Genomic DNA, 21,567 nt, shown 5'->3' with positions numbered 1-21,567 from the left:
GGACGGAGGGATTTTTAATATTCATTAAGGGATGTGGATGTCACCGGTGAGCCCAGCAATTATTGCACATGTCTAATTGCCCTTGAGAAGGTGGTGATGAGTAGCCTCTTGAACCATTGCAGTCTATGTGTGTAGGAATACCCACAGGGCTGTTAGGGAGGGAGTTCCAGGATTTTGACCCAGCGTCAGTGAGGGAACAACAGTATATTTCCAAGTCTCGATAATGGGTTGCTTGGAGAGGAACTTGCTGGTATAAGTGTTCTGTGCCTGCTGAAGTTGTAGTGGTCATGGATTTAGAAGGGGCTGTCTAAGAAGGCTTGGTGAATCCCCCTGCAGTGCTTCTTGTAGATGGTACACACACAGCTGTCACTGAGCATTGGTGGTCAAGGGAGTGAATTTTATGGATGAAATACCAATTAAACAGGTTGTTTTGTCCTGTATGGTGTCAAGCTTCTTGAGTGTTGTTGTAGCTGCATTCCAATCCAGGCAAGTGGAGAATATTCCACTATACCCTTGATTTGTGCCTTGTAGATTGTGGATAGGCTTGGGGAGTCAGTGGGTTGGCTACTTGATTTTGATTTGATTGCCGTAGATAATCTATTTTGGTGGAAGGAACAGCTGTGCAGAGTATTTCCTAAATGGTAAGAAATTAGAAAGTGTGGATATGCAAAGGAATCTGGGTGTCCTTTTCTGTAAGTCACTGAAGAATAACACGCAGATGCACCAAACTAATAGGAAGGCTATTGGGATGCTAGCCTTTATCACAAGAAGATTTGAGTACAAGAGTAGTGAGGTCTTGCTTCAATTATATAGGAGCTTGGTTAGATCACACCTGGAGTACTGTGTGCAGTTTTGGTCCCCTTACCTCAGAAAGGTTACTATTGCCATAGAGAGAGTGCAACAAAGGCTTACCAGACTTGTCCCAGGGTGGAGGGGCCATCCTATACAAAGGGATTGGGCAAACTGGGCCTATATTCTCCAGAATTTCAAAGAATGAGAGATAATCTCATTAAAACTGACAAAATAGCTAAAGGCATTCACAGGGTTATGCAGGTAAGATGTTTTCCTTGATTGGAAGTTTAGAACTGGGGGCACAACTTCAAAGTAAGGGGGATGTCACTTAGGACCAAGATGAGAAGAAACTTCTTTCTACAGAATCTTTGGAATTCTCTACCCCCGTGGGCTGTGGAAGCTCAATCATTGAATCTGTTTAAGGTAGAGATTGATAGATTTCTGATTAACAACATAAAGGATTACGGGCATAGCAGGTGTAAAAGGCAATGAAGTATCCAATCAGCCATGATCATATTGAATAGTGGAGCATGTTCAATGGGCTGAATAATCTACTCCTGTTCCTATGTGTAATTTATGTATATAAAGTATGTTGGGGCCTGGGGTATGTACTGCTCCTTTAAGAATGCAGGTCAGGTGACCCAGCATGGGACCCAGGTTTGCAGTCTTAGATCTGGCTGTGGAACAGTGCACACTTACAATAAAGAGCTCCCAGTACTCAAATTACCAAGCCTACCTTGTGGTTTATCAGGCACCACAAGTTGATAGGTGCATACATAATACTATGTTCTTATGGATTTCTAGCCTCTGACCTTCTCTTGTAGCTGTATTTATGTGGCGAGTCAGTTCCGTTTCTGGTCAATGCTAACCCCCAGAATGTTGATAGTGGGAGATTCAGCGATGCAATGCCAATGAATATCAAAGGGCAATTGTTAGATTCTCTTGTTGGAGTTGGTCACTGTCTGGCACTTTTGTGATGCGAATGTTACTTTCCACTCGTCAGCCCAAACCAAGATATAGTCCAGTTCCTGCTGCGTTTGGACATCGGCTGTTTCACTATTTCAGTATCTGAGGAGTTGTGAATGGTGCTAAATAGTATGCAATCATCAGCAAACATTTTCACTTCTGACCTCATGATGGAAGGTCATTGATGAGGCAGTTGGAGATGGCTGGGGCCTCGGACATTAGCCTGAGGAACTCCTGCGTTGATGTCCTGGAACTGAGATGATTGATCTTCCTTAGAGGATGTAAGTGTACCAGATGAGGTTTTACAAAAATTGACAATTGTTTCATCGCCATTGGACTTTTTATGAATTTAAATGCCACCATCTGCCAGGGTGGGATTCGGACCTGCGTCCCCAGAGCTTTACTCTGGGTCTCTGGATTACTGGTCCACTATGTTGCCATCTTCCCAGGACATCCCATAGTCACTTCATGTAACTCTCCTACAGTCAGGCTACAAATGAAACTTTCATTTGATCAGAGTTTCTAGAATCCAATTGAGACAATAATACCGCACTGAAACTTCCCAGGTCTGGAATGCTTTGGTCTATGTTGTGACAGGATTTTTAAAATTTTCTGCAATATAGACTTTAAGAGGATCAGCTATGATTATGTTGAATAGCTGAGCAGATTCGAAGGTTCAACTCCTGCTCCAAGTTTCTATGTGTTATGTATATATCCCTATTGGTTCTGCTGTACTAATATATGCACTGGAAATGATGTTACAAGACCTAATGTGGGGAAGAGAGAGAGAAGAAGCAGACATGGAAGAAGTTACACACCATTAATAAAACTCTTTTAAAACATAGTGTTCCCAAACAAGATGTTTTAAAGTTTATTTATCAGTGTCACAAGTAGGCTTACAATAACACTCAGTGAAGTTACTGTGAAAATGCCTTAGTCACCACTCTGTCGCCAGGTACACTGAGGGAGAATTTAGCACCTAATTAGCATGTCTTTCAGAACGTGGGAGGAAATTGGAGCACCCGGCTGAAACCCACGCAGACATAGGGAAAACTTGCAGATTCTGCACAGGAACTCACCCAAAGACCAGGATTGAACCTGGGTCTCTGGTGCTGTGGATGCTGGTTCAATTGTTAGGTTTAAGTCTGAGATAGACTATTTTTTATTGAGTAGGGATCTCAAGGGATATGGACCTGGGGCAGGTACATGGGGTTAGGCCACAGATCAGCCATCATCTTATTGAATGGTGGAGCTGGCCTGAGGATCTGAATGGCCTGCTCCTGTTTCTATGTACCTATATTGGTGGTAGTGACCACGGCACTGTCCTCATGGGACTGAGGATAATTTCCATCAAGTTGCGTGGCAATGCCGCTGGGTCAAAATCCTGAATCTCTCTTCCAAACAGCACTCTAGGTGTACCTACACCACATGGCTCACTATCACCTTTCTCAAGGGCAATTAGGATGGGTAACAAATCCTGACCTTGCCAGAATCATCACATCTCATGAAAGAATAAAAAGAGGATCTCTTCAGAACAGAAACAGCAGCTCAAAGTTCAGCATCTATTAGGTGCTGATGGTCATCAACTGTTGTGGAATTGCAATCAGCCACCATCTGTAACCTCATGATCCACCACATCTTTCACACCTGCATCACTATCAAGCCAGGTAACAACTCTTGTTCAATAAGGAGGGTAGAGGAACTTTCCGCCATCAACACCAAGCATACTTAAAAATAAGGTGTCAACCTGATGGAATTACAACATTACATACATGGCAACCAGTGGAAACAGAATCTTAACAGAGACAGAGTAAGCCATCCAACAGATAAGCTCTACATCCTGTAACATCCAATTATGAATTCTAGTTGTTATATAGTAATGTGGTTAGCTCACTGTAACAGCAAAAAGAATGAAAAAGTTGCCACGTAATGGGTTACATAACCAGTTAGTGGAGCTTTATTCAACAGGTGTTGCTCACTTCCTCTCCGGGATGGAAGAGGGAAAATCTCCCAAATACCTCTGATATCACCACATAATCATATGACACTCTGCACAGAGATGCATTGGTTTATAATACATAACAGTGGTGGACAATTGATGGAAGGTAGGAGTCTCCATGAACATTATGTAGCATCAACAGTGGCTCACAGCATCTTAGTACAAAAGGCAAGGCATTTGCCACCATCTTCAGCCAGAAGTATCAAGTGGTTAATCCATCTTGACCTCTTCCTGATGTCCCCAAGATGACATCATCAGTCATTTCAATTCATTCCACTTGTATATTGGAGACAGCAAATGTTACAGACCCTGATAATATCTTTGCTGTCGTACTGAAGTCTTGTTCTCTTGAACTATGACTCTAGGCAAGTTGTTCCAATATACCTATATACAGGCATCTACTTCACAATGTGGAAAATTTCCCATGCAAATTACAGGGAAAAGGCAAAACGTTAACAGCTTACTCTTAATCATTCTCAAACTAGCCATGCTAAATTGACCCTAGTATCAGGAGTTTCACAGAGTAAAAGTGTGGGGTTATGGGAATAGGGCCTGGATGCGATTGTGGTTGGTGCAGACTCGATGGGCCAAATGGGCTCCTTCTGCATTGTAGGGATTCTATGTAAAGTTCTTCCAATGCACCAACAGGCGTCTACTTGACAATGTGGAAAATTTCCCAAGCAAATCATAGGAAAAAAGCAAAACCTAACAGCTTATTCTCAATCATCAGCAAAGTGATGGATGGTAGCATTCACATTGCTATCTGCTGCACTTAGTCATGCTTGGGTTGGGTTCTGCAAAGACCATTCAGCTCCAGACCCTATCACAGAGTTAGTCCAAACATGGTACGGATTCCAGAGGTAAGGTGAGAGTGACTGCTCTGGATATACAGGCAGCATTTAAGTGCAACATCAAAGTGCCTTAGCTATATTGAGCCAGTGCAATTTGGGAAGTGAATGCTCCACTAGTTGGAGTCAAAACTGGCAAAAGGAAAATGAAAAATGTTGTTGGAGACCAACTATCACAGTCCCAGGACGTTGCTGCAAGAGTTCCTCAAGACAGTGTTCTAGGTCCATCTTCAGCTGTTTCATCAATGATCTTCCCTCCAGCATAAGATCAGAAGTGGCAAAGTAAATTGGAATAAGGAACCTTGGTTCTCGAGGGAGATTGTAATGCTGGTTAAGAGGAAGAGACAGTTGTATGAAATGTATAGGCAGCAAGGAACAGATCAGATGCTCGAGGAGTATAAAAAGTACAAGAATCTACTTAAGAGGGAAATCAGGAGGGCTAAAAGAAGACATGAGGTTGCTTTGGCAGACAGAGTGAAGGAAAATCCAAGAGCTTCTATAGGTATGTTAGGAGCAAAAGGATACTGAGGGATAAAATTGGTCCTCTTGAAGACCAGAGTGGTAGACTGTGTATGGAACCAAAAGAGATGGGGGAAATACTAAATGGGTTTTTTGCATCTGTATTTACTGAGGAAACAGGCATGGAGTCTACAGAAATAGGGCAAACGGGTAGGGAGGTCATGGAACCTTTACAGATTGAAAAGGAGGAGGTGCTGGCTGTCTTGAGGCAAATCAGAGTGGATAAATCCCCAGGTCCGGACAGGGTATTCCCACGGACCTTAAGGGAGGCTAGTAGTGAACTCGCAGGGGCCCCGGCAGACATATTTTAAACGTCGGTATGCACGGGGAGGTGCCAGATGACTGGAGGGTGGCCCATGTCGTTCCGTTGTTTAAAAAAGATTCCAAAAGAAATTCGGGAAATTATAGGCCAATAAGTTGGACGTCGGTGGTGGGCAAGTTATCGGAAGGTGTGATAAGGGACAGGATCTACAAATATTTGGATAGACAGGGACTTATTAGGGAGAGTCAACATGGCTTTGTGCGTGGTAGGTCATGTTTGACCAATCTATTAAGAGTTTTTCAAGGAGGTTACCAGGAAAGTGGATGAAGGAAAGGCGGTAGATGTTGTCTACCTGGATTTTAGCAAGGCCTTTGATAAAGTCCCTCATGGGAGGTTAGTTAGGAAGGTTCAGTCACTACCTATACATGGGGAGGTAGTAAATTGGATTAGACACTTGCTCAATGGAAGAAGCCAGAGAGTGGTTGTGCAGGATTGCCTCTCTGAGTGGAGGCCTATGACTAGGGGTGTGCCGCAGGGATCGGTGTTGAGTCCGTTGTTGTTTGTCAACTATATCAATGATCTGGATGATAATGTGGTAAATTGGATCAGCAAATTGCTGATGATACAAAGATTGGAGTTGTAGTGGACAGTGAAGAAGGTTTTCAAAGCTTGCAGAGGGATTTGGACCAACTAGAAAAATGGGCTGAAAAATGGCAAATGGAATTTAACGCAGACAAATGTGAGGTATTGCACTTTGGAAGGACAAACCAAGGTAGAACATACAGGGTAAATGGTAGGACTCTGAAGAGTGCAGATGAAGAGAGAGACCTGGGAATACAGGTACAGAATTCCCTAAAAGTGATGTCACAGGTGGATAGGGTCATAAAGAGTGCTTTTGGTACATTGGCCTTTATAAATTGGAGTATCGAGTATAAAAGTTGGAGTGTTATGGTAAAGTTATATAAGGCATTGGTGAGGCCGAATTTAGAGTATTGTGTACAGTTTTGGTCACCGAGTTACAGGAAGGATGTAAATAAGGTTGAAAGATTGCAGAGAAGGTTCACGAGGATGTTGCCGGGACTTGAGAAACTGAATTACAGAGAGAGATTGAATAGGTTAGGACTTTATTCCCTGGAGCGTAGAACAATGAGGGGAGATTTGATAGCGATGTATAAGATTTTGATGGGTATAGATAGAGTGAATGCAAGCAGGCTTTTTCCACTGAGGCTAGGGGAGAAAAAAAACAGAGGGCATGGGTTAAGGGTGAAAGGAGAAAAGTTTAAAGGGAATATTAGGGGGAGGCTTCTTCACGCAGAGTGTGGTAGGAGTGTGGAATGAGCTGCCGGATAAAGTGGTAAACGCGGGGTCACTTCTGACATTTAAGAAAAACTTGGACAGGTACATGGATAAGAGGGGAGTGGAGGGATATGGACCAGTGGGACTAGGCAAAAAATGGTCGGCAGAGACAAGAAGGGCCAAAAGGCCTGTTTCTGAGCTGTAAATTTTCTATGGTTCTACGGAATGTTCACTGATGATTACACAACGTTCAGCACCATTTGCAAGTCTTCAGATACTGAAACATTCCGTCCACATCAGCAAGATCTGGACAACATTCAAGCTTGTACTGATACTTGGTAACTAACACGAAAACCACACACTACCACGTAATGACTACTTCAAAGCAAGAGGATAAAACCACATCTTCTTAACATTTAATGACATTACTATTGCTGAATTCCCCCAACTCCTGGTGGTCAGAATTGACCAGAAATGTCAGCCTGACCATAAGTGGTGGAACAGAACTGAGGTGTGATCAGTGTTTCATCTCCTAACTCTGCAAAGTTTCTTTATCACCTACAAGGAGTTAGGGGAGTTCAGAGTTGTGATAGGAGTTTGGAGTTTTGATAGATTATTCTCCAATTACCTGCATCGATGGAAGTCTATTGACATAACATAAGAACATAAGAACATAAGAAATAGGAGCAGGAGTAGGCCATCCAGCCCTTCGAGCCTGCCCCGCCATTCAATAAGATCATGGCTGATCTGTCGTGGCTCAGTTCCACATTCCCGCCCTCTCCGCATAACCCTTAATCCCCTCGCTTATCAAAAACCCATCAACCCGCGTCTTAAAAATATTTAGCGAGGTAGCCTCCACCACTTCAACGGGCAGAGAATTCCAGAGATTCACCACCCTGTGAGTGAAGAAGTTCCTCCTCAACTCCGTTCTAAACCACCCCCCCTTTATCTTGAGGCTGTGCCCCCTAGTCCTACTGTCCTTTCTGAGCGGGAACAGCCTTTCCGCCTCTATCCTATCCATCCCATTCATCATCTTATACGTCTCAATGAGACTTAAGGAGCTTGACTGACATCCCCCATTTATCAGATTAACCATCCACTTCCTCCACTACTGGAATGCAGTGACTACAATGTACATTGTTCACACAAAGCATTCCAGCAAGTTAGGAAGACTATTTTGACAACACCTCCCAAATCTGTGACTGGGAAGAAAAACAATGAGTTATATCTATTTAATGACCTGAGGGTAACAAAATATCGCAAGATGTTTCTTGGGAGCATTACAAAATAAAGTATGATTCCGAGTCACATGAGGAGATATTCAGGTTAGGGCAGATGACCCAAAGTTTGGCCAAATAGGTAGATTTTAAGAAGTGCCTTAGAGGAGGAAAATGAGGGAAAGAAGTGGAGTTAGGAGGTGTTCCAGAAATTAGGACCCAGGCAAATGAAGATGTGGCCACCAATTAAAATCAAGCATGCTCAAGAGGCCAGAATTAGACGAGCACAGATATCTCAGAGGATTATGAGGCTGGAGATTACAGAGATAGGGAGAGGGGAAGCCATGGAGGGATTTGAAAATAAGGAAAAATCAAGCTGTTGCTTGACTGGAACCAATGTTGGTCAGGAGCAAGTGGATGGGACTTGGTGAAAATTAGATGTGGGCTGTATAGTTTTGGATGGCCTTAAGTTCATGGAGGGTAGGATGTGGGAAATCAGCCAAGCGAGCGTTGGAATCTAGAGATAATGAAAGCACAAGTGAGGTTTTCAGTGACAGACGAGCTGAGACAGGGGTAAAGTTGGGTGATGATATGGAGATAGAAATGGGCAGTTTAATGTTGCCAAGTAGGTTGGAAACTCAACTTGAGATCAAATATTTAAAGTTAAAAGTTTATTTATTTGTCACAAGTAGGCTTGCATTAACACTGCAATGAAGTTACTGTGAAATCCCCCCAGCTGCCACATTCCGGCGCCTGTTCGAGTCAACGCACCTAACCAGCACGTCTTTCAGACTGTGGGAGGAAACCAGAGCACCCGGAGGAAACCCACGCGGACACGGAGGAATGTGCAAACTCCACACAGACAGTGACCCAAGCCAGAAATTGAACTCAGGTCCCTGGAGCTGTAAGGCAGCAGTGCTAACCACTGTGCTGCCCCTTTATTACACCAAGGTTGTGAATAAAGTAGCTTAAATTCAAGAGTGTTGGCAAGGAAGGGGATGGAATTGGTAACTAGGGAACAGAGTGTGGAATGGAGATTGAATATTATGATTTCAGCCTTGTCTTCACAGTATTTAATCGATGGAAATTTCTTCTCCTCCAGTACTGGATGTTGGATAAGCAGTCTTGATAATTTAGCAACAGTGGAGGAATCAAGAGAGGAGTTGGTGAGAGAGAGAGCTGGGTGTCATCAGTATGTATGTGAAAACTAATGGTGTGGTTTGGTATGACGTTGTCAAGCAGCAGGATGTAAATGAGAAATGGGATGGGGGCCAAGGAGATATCCTTGGGAAACAGTTTAAGAAACGGTGTGGGAGCAGGAAGAGATGCCAGTGCAAGTGATTATTTGGTGCACTTAGAAAGCTAAGATTGGGACCGGGGTAGAGGGTGCATGCCATCTCCGCCAAGTCAATACACCATCCTGACTTGTAGGAGGTTCATCACAGCAATGTTCTTAAATTTTAATTAAATACAATGTGTTTTCTCTGATCTGCAGAAATATATTTTCAACTTGTTATACTTACCCAAGCCAAGAGAGGGAGCCAAATGCTCATTTTAATGAATCCTGCTATAACTAGAATCATAGAATCGCGACAGTGCAGAAGGAGGCCATTCGGCCCATTGAGCCTGCACTGACAATAATCCCACCCAGGCCTTATCTCCATAACCCCACATGTTTACACTGTTATTCCCCCTAAACACTAAGGAGCAATTTTGTATGGCCATCAATCTAACCCACACATCTTTGGACTGTGGGAGGAAATGAGAGCACCTGGAGGAAACCCACACAGACACGTGGAGAACGTGCAAATTCCACACAGTCGCCCAAGGCCGGAATTGAACCTGGGTCCCTGGTGTTGTGAATTAGGGCTGGCACAGTGGCATAGCGGTTAGCACTGCTGTCTCACTGTGTCAGGGACCCAAGTTCGATTCCCGGCTTGGCTCACTGTCTGTGTGGAGTCTGCATGTTCTCCCTGCGTCTATGAGAGTCCCCTCTGGGTGCTCCAGTTTCCTCCCATAGTCCGAAAACGGGCTGATTAAGTACATTGGCCATGCTAAATTCTCCCTCGGTGTACCCAGGCAGGGGAATTTCACAGTAACTTCATCGCATTGTTAAGGTAAGCTTACTTGTGACACGAATCAATGATTCTATCAAATCTAAATGTTCCTTCAGGCTGCCCTGATAGCTCAGTAGGGAAATGTCAAAGTGGAATGGTACAGAATGGGACCTTGAACCTCGGCCCTATCCGGATTTCAGACTGAGCTGTGAGGCAACAAAAGCAGCCTGTCATGCAGTTAGGGTGGCACAGTGGCAGCAGTTAGCACTGCTGCCTCATAGCACCAGGGATCCGGGGCCAATTCCTGTAACTGTCTGTGCAGGGTCTGCATGTTCTCACCATGTCTGAGTGCGTTTCCTCCTGGTGTTCTGATTTCCTTCCACAGTCCAAAGATGTGCAGTTAGGTGGATTGGCCATGCTAAATTGCCCCTTAGTGTCAGGGAGATTAGCGGGGTGAATACACAAGGTTACGAGGTTAGGGTCTGGGTGGGTGTGTTGTCAGTGCAGGCTTGGTGAGCCAAATGGCCTCTTTTTTGCACTGTAGGGATTCTATGATTCTAACTGTCCTTAATTTGTATAATTTCTGTATTAATAGGCAAAAATATCTTTTTTCAACCCTGCTCATCTGCTAATAAATGAAAACTAAGCTCATTTACAGAATAACTTTGAAAAAATTTGCTTTTGATCTCCGTAAAATAAAGGAAGAAAAAGAAAAATAAAACATTTGTGTATTTATACAACCAATGGATATCTCAAAATGCTTTACGGCCAAGGAAGTATTTTTGAAGTGTAACTACTGTGGTAATGTTGGAAACATGACAGTTAATTTGCACACAGAAAACTCTCAGAAACAGCAATGTAATCATGAACAAATGTCATACTGACTGAGAGATTAGTGTTGGCTGGGACACCAGAGATAACTCCCCTGCTCTCCCTCAATACAGTGCTGTGGGGTTTTTACATCCACCTGAACTGGCAGGTCTAATACCTCATCCAAAAAGGCAGCACCTCCAGCAGTGCAGCACCCCCGCTGCATTGCACTGGAGCACCAGCCTTGATTAATGCACTCATTCCCAGGAGTGGGACCTGAACCAGGAGCCTGGTAACTTGCTGGCAAGAGTGCTACCAACGGAACCATGGTTCATGCCAGATAAGGTTAATGTTTTGATAAATTGAGACAAACAGATTCCAGTGTTAGGAGCTGGCGTCCCAAAGATACCAATTTACATCAATTAGCAAAAGAAGCAGAGGAGACTTTTTTAATACAGTGATGTCGGTATAGAAATTATTAGCTGAAAATGTGGAGTAAGTGGATTAAATAGTAACTTTCAAAGGCAGTTGAATAAATAATTAATCTAAGAGCCTTTTCAGGCCTGAATCAATCAATCATTCTATTAAATCTAAACGTTCCTTCCTGCTGCCTTGATAGCTCAGTAGGGAAATGTCCAGAATGGAGTGGTACAGAATGGGACCTTCTTGGTCCTATCTAGATTTCAGACTGAGCTGTCAGACAACATAAGCAGCCTGTGGTTAAGGAGGGTAAAATAAATATATGTCAGGGGTCTTACATCTGATCATTTTGCAATTACCTCTTGAAATCAGTGTGAGCTGGGTTGCCAACTGAGGCCAGATCGTACTTGGTCATTCTATAGCTCTTGGGACTAAAGGGATCAAGGGATTTGGGGGGAAAGCGGGATCAGGATATTGAATTTGATGATCAGGTGTGATCAAAATGAATGGCGGAGCAGGCTCAAAGAGCCAAATGTCCTACTCCTGCTTGTATTTTCTATATTTCTATGATGTTCTTCCCTTTTTTCATGAAACCCCACTTTCCCCCATCACCCAATCGTGGATACACTGTCCCTATATCACCCTAGGCTCCCAAACGATGAATAGTCACTTAGGTAAGGAGCCAGATTTGACTTTGAACATTGCAATCACTCTTCTTCTGATTATCACACAAGGTTAATACAGAAACACTCACGGAATGGTGAGATTTATTGCATTTATCACGTAAAATTTCACTCTTACAGGGTAAGGATACCAGACTGATAAGACAAATGAAGGCTACTCACTGAAATTCTAAGCAATTCATGGCTTCACTCACAATCATCCAGAATGAAACTCTGTTTTCTAGACTGGAATTTCCCTGCAGTTGCCTGTATGAATACATTTTATGCTTGGTTAACAGACTTGTGGTTAATTTTAAATGTAGGCATTTAAAAAGAAAGTCTAATGCTATTCACCTACAGACTGACTCAACTTGTCAGCGAGTGAGGACATGGAAACAACTTCAAAAGCTTAATTCTACATCTGCCATTCCTTGGCCCAATGATAGTGCGACCAAGGAAGAAATACAATAATTATAACTGTGGTTTGTGGTGATAGATAATAGGCTGAAAAATAAGTGAGGCAATTTCAAAACAGGACACATAAAACAAAAATAAAACATATACTATTCATTTTAAATCACACAATAATTTGTCAATTTACAGCAATCATTTAGCCTTGCAAGAATTTCAAAATGTTCCACTGGGCAATAATGTAAAGCCATCTCCTTCCTGTATCAAAATTTCTTCTTATAATCTCCTTTGTTTAAAGTTTTATAAAGTTTTTTAAAGTTTAAGTTTTATTTATTATTGTCACGAGTTTTGATAAGAGAGGGGATTAAGGGTTATGGGGAGAGGGCGGGAAAGTGGAACTGAGCCACGACAGATCAGCCATGATCTTATTGAATGGCGGGGCAGGCTCGAAGGGCCAGATGGCCTACTCCTGCTCCTATTTCTTATGTTCTTATGTTCTTATGAGTAGGCTTACATTATTACTGCAATGAAGTTACTGTAAAAATCCCCTAGTCACCAGACTCCGGTGCCTGTTTGGGTGCACTGAGAGAGAACTTAGCATGGCCAATGCACCTAACCGGCATGTCTTTTGGACTGAAAGAGAGAAAACTGGAGCTACCGAAGGAAATGCATGCAGACACGAGGGAGAACGTACAAAGTCCACACAGATAGTGACCCAAGCTGGGAATTGAACCTGGGTCTCTGGTGCTGTGACGCAGCAGTGCTAACCACTGTGCCACCCTCTTTTTTTTGACCCTCACAACTAAGCCAGCACTTCTGCTCCAACTGACCTTCTTCCCGCCTTATTCTCACAACAAATCTATCAACATATACTTCTATTCCTCTCTTCCTCATGGAACTAGATAAGTACATTTCATTAAATTTATCTCGGCCTGTGCTTGTGATTGTGAATTCTACACTCTTTAAACTTTCTGAGTAAATGTTTCTCCTGAATTCCTCATTGGATTTGTTAGTGATTCTTATATTTCCTACATTGGAATGGTGGCTACAGTTCGTAAGTGCTTCAATGATTTTAAAGCATTTTAGGATGTCCTGTGTCTTAAAAGTATATATATATATTTATTTATAGTCCCTAGTTTTGGACTCACCCACTTGTGAGAATATCTTCTCTATGTCTACCCTATTGAATCCCTTCATAATTCAGAAGACCTCATTTAGGCTTTCACTGTCTTCTTTAAAGTGGAAAGCCCAGGGCTGTTCAGTTTCTTAAGTTTGCTGAAGTGTTCCCTGACTGGAAAGGAACAATCCTGCCTGGTGATTGTCGAGGGGTGTTTATTCATTCTTTGTCATAGAGTCTGCACAGTCTCCCCAGTGTATCATGCCTCGGGTCATCCTTTCCTGCAGCTTATCAGGTAGACAATGTTGGCTGAGTCACAAAAGTGAAAGACGCCCTCATAAGAACAGGATATGGCACTCAGCTCATCAATTGACAGTTCCAATGTGCCACAGCAAAAAAACCGCACTGACCTCCTGAGAAGACAAATACAGGACACAGTGGACAGAGCACCCTTCCTTGTCCAGTACTTCCGCGGAGCAGAGAAGCTACGACATCTTCTCCAGAGCCTTCAACATGCCATCGATAAAGATGAACATCTCGCCAAGGCCATCTCCACACCCCCACTTCTTGCCTTCAAACAACTGCACAACCTCAAACAGACCATTGTTCGCAGCAAACTACTCAGCCTTCAGGAGAACACTGGCCACAACACCACACAACCCTACCACAGCAGCAACCTCTGCAAGACAGATGATCTGGAGGAGGGAACCGAGTGTATGGTGTCAAAATTTGCTGATGACACCAAGATTGGTGGAACGGCAAATTGCGCAGAGGGTGTGGTGAGTCTGTAGAAGGATCTAGATAGGCTGGGCAAATGGGCCAGGAAATGGCAAATGGAATTTAATGTTGGCAAGTGCGAGGTGGTCCACTTTGGTAGGAATAATGGTAGGAAGGATTATTACTTACGTGGCGAAAAACTGCAGCAGGCGACGGTGCAGAGGGACCTCGGGGTCCTTGTGCATGAGTCGCAAAAACCCAGCTTGCAGGTGCAGCAGGTGGTCAGGAAGGTGAATGGGATGCTGGCCTTCATAGCGAGGGGGATTGAATATAAAAGTAGGGAGGTCTTGCTGCGGCTATATAGGGCATTGGTGAGGCCGTAGCTGGAGTACTGTGTGCAGTTTTGGGCGCCGTACTTACGCAAGGATATTTTGGCCTTGGAGGGAGTGCAGAGGAGGTTTACTAGGCTGATGCCGGAGTTGAAGGGGTTGAGCTATGAGGACAGGCTGAATAAACTAGGCTTGTACTCGTTAGAGTTTAGAAGAATGAGGGGAGATCTCATTGAGACGTATAAGATGATGAATGGGATGGATAGGATAGAGGTGGAGAGACTCTTCCCGCTCAGAAAGGACAGTAGGACTAGGGGGCACAGCCTCAAGATAAAGGGGGGGCGGTTTAGAACGGAGTTGAGGAAGAACTTCTTCACTCAAAGGGTGGTGAATCTCTGGAATTCTGTGCCCATTGAAGTGGTGGAGGCTACCTCGCTAAATATTTTTAAGACGCAGGTTGATGGGTTTTTGATAAGAGAGGGGGTTAAGGGTTATGGGGAGAGGGCGGGAATGTGGAACTGAGCCACGACAGATCAGCCATGATCTTACTGAATGGTGGGGCAGGCTCGAAGGGCTAGATGGCCTACTCCTGCTCCTATTTCTTATGTTCTTATATGACCTGTTTGTGAACATAAGTCCTCACTCACCTGATGAAGGAGCCTGAGACTCCGAAAGTTAGTGCTGCCAAATAAACCTGTTGGACTTTAACCTTGTGTTGTGAGACTTCTCACTGTGCTTACCCCAGTCCAACGCCAGCATCTCCACATCATGACCCTCCCTGCCTCCAGTGATTCCTGAAAGATCACCACCAGACTCCACAATTCCCTCAGCTATCTCTTTTAGAATCTTGGGGTGTAGTCCATCCAGTCCAAGTGATTTATCCACCTTCAGATCTTTCAGTTTCCCCAGAACTTTCTCCTTAGTGATGGCCTACACTGTCTGTGCCCCCTGACTCTCCTGGAGCTCTGGTATTCCATTGCATCAGTCTTCACAGTGTAAGACACCAAAGTAACTATTCAGTTCCTCTGCCACTTCTTGTTATTAGTTCTCCTAATTTTCCAGTGGTCCAATGGCTATTTTTGCCTCTTAGTTTTGTATATTGAAAAAAAACTCTTCCTATCATGTTTTACGTTACTAGTTTACATTTATATTTCATCTCTCTGCCTTATTACTTTTTTTAGTTGTCCTCTGCTCACTTTTAAAGGTTTCCCAATCCTCTGGCTTCCCACTAATCCTTGCCACTTTGTACGCTTTGTCTTTTGCTTTTATGCTGTCCTTGACTTCCCTCGTCAGCCATGGGTGCCTTGTCCTCCCCTTAGCATGTTTCCTCCTCTTTGGGATGAATTCCTGTTGTGCCTCCCTAACAACTCTCAAAAACTCCTGCCATTACTCTTCCACTGTCTTCCCTGCTAAGCTCTCTTTCCAATCAACTCTGGCCAGCTCCTCCCTCATGACTACTTAACTGGCACATCTTTGGATTGTGGGAGGAAATCAGAGCACCCGGAGGAAATCCATGCAAACACGGGCAGAAGGTAATACTCCACACAGTGACCCAAGGGCAGGAGTTGTACCTGGGTCACTGGTGCTGTGAGTCAGCATGCTAACCACTGTGCCACCCTAGGACTCTTCAAAATAGCCCCGTCCTGTCTATCTGATCATGATGTGGAGATGCCAGTGCTGGGCTGAGGTGGGCACAAGTCAGAAGTCTCAGAATACCAGGTTAAAGTCCAACAGGTTTATTTGGAATCACAAGCTTTTGGAGCATGGCTTCCCATGGAGTATTCTCATAAAAATAAAAGCAAATTTGTGTGGATGCTGGAATCTGAAATCCAAAGAGAAAATGCTGGAAAATCTCAACAGGTCTGGCAGTATCTGGTCAGAAAAAGCTGATGCTTGGAGTCCAGGTGACCCATTGTATTCTCAGTTTGGCCTCCCAGTCGAATGGTGGCGCTGTGAGCGTTTTTTTGGGGGGGGAACTTACCGCACAGACCACACCACTGGACCGGAGGGGGTTTTACAATGACACAAATCCTTGGGAGGGGAATAACCCAAGCAAATGACAAATTTTGCACAGGGTATTCGTCTATCATTATAAACGGTGGTATGGTATTCTTAAAGTGATGTAAGACGGTAAGGTTGAGTTGCAAATAGATCTTTCCACAGTCTCCTCCGCCCCCGTGGCCACTGGGAATGGCGGTGTCCGCTGACTGCATGGTGGGGGCGGGGCCCAGGCGCACGTAACCATGGACCCCGTGCTGTACGTCCTGGCTGCTGCCATCCTGTTGATCCTCATCTTTTTCGTGACGAGGTTAAGGCGACAAGTGCAGAAAGGTAGGAAGGAGGCGCGCACAGAGCAGTTTTTGATAACGGAAGGTGTTGAGTTGGAAATCAGGAGGAGCAGTGGAGCGGAGTTGGAGGCGAGCGTCGGCGGGTTTGGTTTCGGCCGTCGGAAGTCCCGCCTGCGTGTACATGATTGGTTAATCGGGGTTCTGTCGTTGACGTGGCGCCCGCTGAGTGGTCAGTCCGACTGTCAATCAGTTGGGGACGTCAGCCTCTTATTTTGCACCAAGGGCTGGATGTTTTGCTCTAAATTTGGGATTTTGTTCTGACTTTGTTTTTCTCAGCTGCCCAAGATTCCTCAGCACTGCTAGCTTTAGGGGATTTTCACGGTAACTTCATGGGCAAAACAGTCTGTATTTTAGCCAGCAAGCTTCACATCCCAACAACAAATAGTAAAAAAACTATGATAAACGCTCATTGAAAAACAGTAAGTCTACTTGTGACACTAACAGATAAACGTATACTTTGCTCATTTGATTTGATTTATGAATGTTTGTTTTAGTTTTTTTAACTATTTGTTCTTGGGAATGTGGGGCTTGCTGGCTAATTCAGACTGTTTTGCCCATGAAGTTTGATTTGATTTACTATTGTTACTTGTATTAGTGTGCAGTGAAAAGTATTGTTTCTTGCATGCTAATTGCACGTGACTTTCCAGTGTATATGTTCTGTTATTTAATCAAGTATGTGCTTTAGCGAAGAGGAGAGTCAAGAATTGAAACAAAAACAGAAAATGTTGGAAACTCTCAGCCAGTCTGACAGCATCTGTGGAGTGAGAATGTCAGCTGTATTCTCTCCACAGATGTCTTCAGACCTGCTGAGATTTTCCAGCATTTTCTGTTTTTGTTTCAGATTCCAGCATCTGCAGTATTTTGTTTTTATCTTACATGAGTCAAGAATTGAATCTGGTCCCCTTTTTCTGCTGTGGCTGTTTTCTTTGCTAATGCCAAGAAAATTCCAATTTTTACTGTAACCATATGCTGTTGCCATGTTTCTTTTGCCAAATTATGGTCTTCCAACCACCTTATTTCTACTAGTCTGGGGTAACAAGAGAGGTTAGTAGCCTAATTTGAGTCTTGGATTCCTCTTATGTTCATAACTTAATGGGATTCCAAAATATAACAGAATTACATGATTTGACTTAATGAATGGTCTGAAGTTCTGCATTGACATTGACCATGTAATGTATGTGCCTCCAAGTTCAATGCTGCCCTGGTAAGTCATTGTGGGATATTTTGTCACATGAAAATTGTTGCATTGTGCTTTCTGTCCATAATGTATCTGTTGCTTGAGCACACTGCATGCCGTTGAATCAGGGACATGCTGTGATGGGTTATTCCTGTCTGGATACATCAAAAGTTGACCATGAACAGGACTGAAACTGAAGTGGTGGAGATTGAATGAGGTTTTTTTTCCTGCTGTTAACTTAGTACAGGCTGTGCTTACTTTTATGCACTTTTAAAAATGGAACAGTGGAACTGTATTCATATGTTGTTGGGAGAATCCCAAATATTCTATCACATGGCATTTTGCCTATGTCCTCACCCTGATAAAATATCTCACTCCTGCAATTTCTGTTCTTGTCAGATTCTGTGAGTTTGTTGACTTAAATTCTATACCCCATAATGTTTTCCCAGCTCTCCTTGTATCTAAATTGAGTCCTCAGAAAGAGCTGCTCAATTTGGTTCCTTCTTGCCAGGAGCTGACAATTTCTTCATACTACCAAAATCTTTTATGATTTTGAATATCACTAATGGTCTCCCTGTAACATTCTCTGCACTGAGAACAACAGGAGGCCTTGAGGCACAGTGGTAGCATCTCTATCTTGGACCAGTAACTCCGGCTTCAAGTTCAATGCTAGGACTTGTCGGCCGAGGAAGGAGTGTTCAACGCAATTCGATAGACTGGTTATCAGCTCTGGAATCCTTCCACCACTTCCCCAAAGGGTAAAAACTGTCTGGGTGCGAAGATATGCTTAATAAAAAACTGAGAACGATCCCAGCTTCTCCAGTCTCATTACACACCTGAGATCCTTCGTCCCTGGGATTATCCTAGTGAACCTCTTCTGTACCTTCTTCAAGGCCTAATGCTCTTACTAAATTGCTGTCCAGTATTGTGCACAGTTGTACTGCTGAGGTCTAGTCGGCTATTTGCAAACGGACTTCCTTGCTTTTGTATTCAACATACTGTATTCAATATCCTATTTACAAAGCCAAGGATTAAATATGCTTCCTTAATTGGCTAAGAGCTTTGTGAATATGTACCTGCAGGTCCCTCTGCTTTTGTGTCCACTCAACTAGTTCTATTTTGATTATCTTGCCTTTTCATTTGTTCCTCCCGAAATGCAGTGCTTCATACTTAGCTGCACTAAATTGTATCTGCCACTTGTCTGCCTATTTGATCTGTCTGCCTATGTCCCGAAGCCTGCAACAAGAAAAACATATTTGGATAGCTGGAAATCTGAAATAAAAAGCAGAAAATGTTGTAAATATTCTGCAGGTCTTGCAACATCTGTGGTGAGAGAAACAGAGTTAACATTTCAATTCTATGATCTGTTTGTCGCCACAGATGCTGCCAGACCTGTGAGTATTTCCAGCACTTGCTCTTTTTTCCTGAAGCCTACTGCTATTCTCATACTTTCTTGTCAAGTTTTAGATCATCTGCAAACTTCAAAATTGTATTCTTACACCCAAGTCCAAGCCATTTATATGCAGTCTTTGTACTGACTACTGTAAGTTCATTCTGCCCTCTAGTCAGAAACACATAGCTTCACCAGTACTCTCTGACTTCTATCCCTTCGGTTTATTTTATTCATTTCTGGGACATGGGGTGTCACTAGCTGGCCACAATTTATTGCCCATCTCTGAGTGGCTTTTTATGACATTTCAGGGGGCAGTTGAGAGTCAACCACCTTGTTGTAGCTCTGGAGTCGCATATCTGCCAGGCTGGGTAAGCACACCACGTTTTCTTCCCTAACTGAACATAAGAAATAGGAGCAGGAGTAGGCCATCTAGCCCTTCGAGCCTGCCCCGCCATTCAATAAGATCATGGCTGATCTGTTGTGGCTCAGTTCCACTTTCCCGCCCTCTCCCCATAACCCTTAATCCCCTCTCTTATCAAGAACCCATCAACCCGCTTCTTAAAAATATTTAGCGAGGCAGCCTCCACCACTTCAACGGGCAGAGAGTTCCAGAGATTCACCACCCTTTGAGTGAAGAAGTTCCTCCTCAACTCCGTTCTAAACCGCCTCCCCTTTATCTTGAGGCTGTGCCCCCTAGTCCTACTGTCTTTTTTGAGCGGGAAGAGTCTCTCCACCTCTATCCTATCCATCCCATTCATCATCTTATACGTCTCAATGAGATCTCCCCTCATTCTTCTAAACTCTAACGAGTACAAGCCTAGTTTATTCAGCCTCTCCTCATAGCTCAACCCCCTCAACTCCGGTATCAGCCTAGTAAACCTTCTCTGCACTCCCTCCAGGGCCAAAATATCCTTGCGCAGGTGCGGCGCCCAAAACTGCACACAGTACTCCAGCTGCGGCCTCACCAATGCCCTATACAGCTGCAGATGGGATTTTCTGACAATCGACAACGGTTTCATGGTCATCAGTAGATTCTTAATTCCAGATATTTGTTATTGAATTCAAATACCACCATGGCAGGATTCAAACCCAACTCCCTAGAACATTAATTGAGTTTCTGGATTAATAGTCTGATGATAATACCACTTGGTCATCGCCTCCTCTTTTAATGACAATCCCAAGAAGTTAGTATCGCATCTTTCCTTTGATGTATTTTGCTTTTCCAACTAAATCTGTTCATAAATGACCAAGACTTCAAACTTATTTTAAACTTAAATAAGGGCAATTATATAGAAATAAAAGCAGAGGTAGTTTGGGCGAACTGGGAAATGAGGTCAATAAAGATGCAGTGACAGACGTGTAAAAGGATATTTCTGAATACACAGAACAAGTGCATTTAGTTGAGAATGAAAAATTCTAAGGGGTGAACCAACACTTGCGATTACCTAAAAATCAAAGATAACACCAAACTTTAAAAGAAAGCATACAATTGTGCAAAGAAAGGTGGTAAGTCAGAGGGAAAAATTAGAGTATGAGAGAAAGATAGCTAGAAATAGAAAAATGGTTGTTAGAGTTTCTATAGATACCTACACTAAAAAAAGTTAGTGAGCCTTGGATGTGCTGGCCTTGGAAAGGATCCAGAGGAGGTTCACAAGAATGAACCCTGGAATGAAGAGCTTGTTGTATGAGCAACAGTTGAGGACTCTGGGTCTGTGCTCGTTGGAGTTTGGAAGGATGAGGGGAGAATCTTATTGAAACTTAGAGGATACTGCGAGGCCTGGATAGAGTGGACGTGGAGAGGATGTTTCCACCAGTAGGAAAAAGTAGAACCAGACGGCACAATGTCAGACTAAAGGGGCGATCCTTTAAGACAGAGATGAGGAGGAATTTCTTCAGCCAGAGTGATGAATCTGTGGAATTCTTTGCCACAGAAGGCTGTGGAGGCCAGGCCATTGAGTATCTTTAACACAGAGATAGATATTTTCTTGATTAATTAGGGGATCAGGGGTTGTGGGGTGGGGAAGGCAGAAGAATGAGGATGAGAAAAATATCAGCCATAATTGAATGGCGGAGCAGACTTGATGGGCCCAGTGGCCCAATTCTACTCCTATGTCTTATGGTCCTCCGGGAAGTAATAATTAAAAATAAGGCAATGGCACGTGAATTAAAACGTATTTTGTATTGCACCTCATTATAGAGGATACAAGTAACATCCCATAAATAGCTG

General features: G+C 43.5%; 2 protein-coding genes across 3 annotated transcripts in view; one reads left to right on the top strand and one right to left on the bottom strand.

The window, feature by feature from the left end:
- Nucleotides 1-12,082, bottom strand: part of LOC145349042 (zinc finger matrin-type protein 1-like) — a 128,893-nt gene extending 116,811 nt beyond the window's left edge. Inside the window, exon 1 of the mRNA XM_080197321.1 lies at nucleotides 12,032-12,082. The gene's annotated coding sequence lies outside the window, so the exon portion shown is untranslated. The remainder of the gene's footprint in view (nucleotides 1-12,031) is intronic.
- A 4,562-nt stretch (nucleotides 12,083-16,644) lies between these two features.
- The window catches only part of ddrgk1 (DDRGK domain containing 1), a 103,700-nt gene continuing 98,777 nt past the window's right edge, over nucleotides 16,645-21,567 (top strand). Inside the window, exon 1 of one of the 2 annotated variants that reach the window (XM_080197229.1) lies at nucleotides 16,645-16,753. In XM_080197229.1, the coding sequence (XP_080053355.1) occupies nucleotides 16,666-16,753 (88 nt within the window). In that variant the 5' untranslated portion in view covers nucleotides 16,645-16,665. The remainder of the gene's footprint in view (nucleotides 16,754-21,567) is intronic. The other variant, XM_080197320.1, reaches the window with a different exon arrangement.

The sequence above is a fragment of the Carcharhinus amblyrhynchos genome, chromosome 1, assembly GCF_965287045.1.
Source record: "Carcharhinus amblyrhynchos chromosome 1, sCarAmb.v2.hapA, whole genome shotgun sequence".
Lineage (NCBI taxonomy): Eukaryota > Metazoa > Chordata > Chondrichthyes > Carcharhiniformes > Carcharhinidae > Carcharhinus > Carcharhinus amblyrhynchos.
This window is presented reverse-complemented; position numbering and strand designations above follow the sequence as displayed.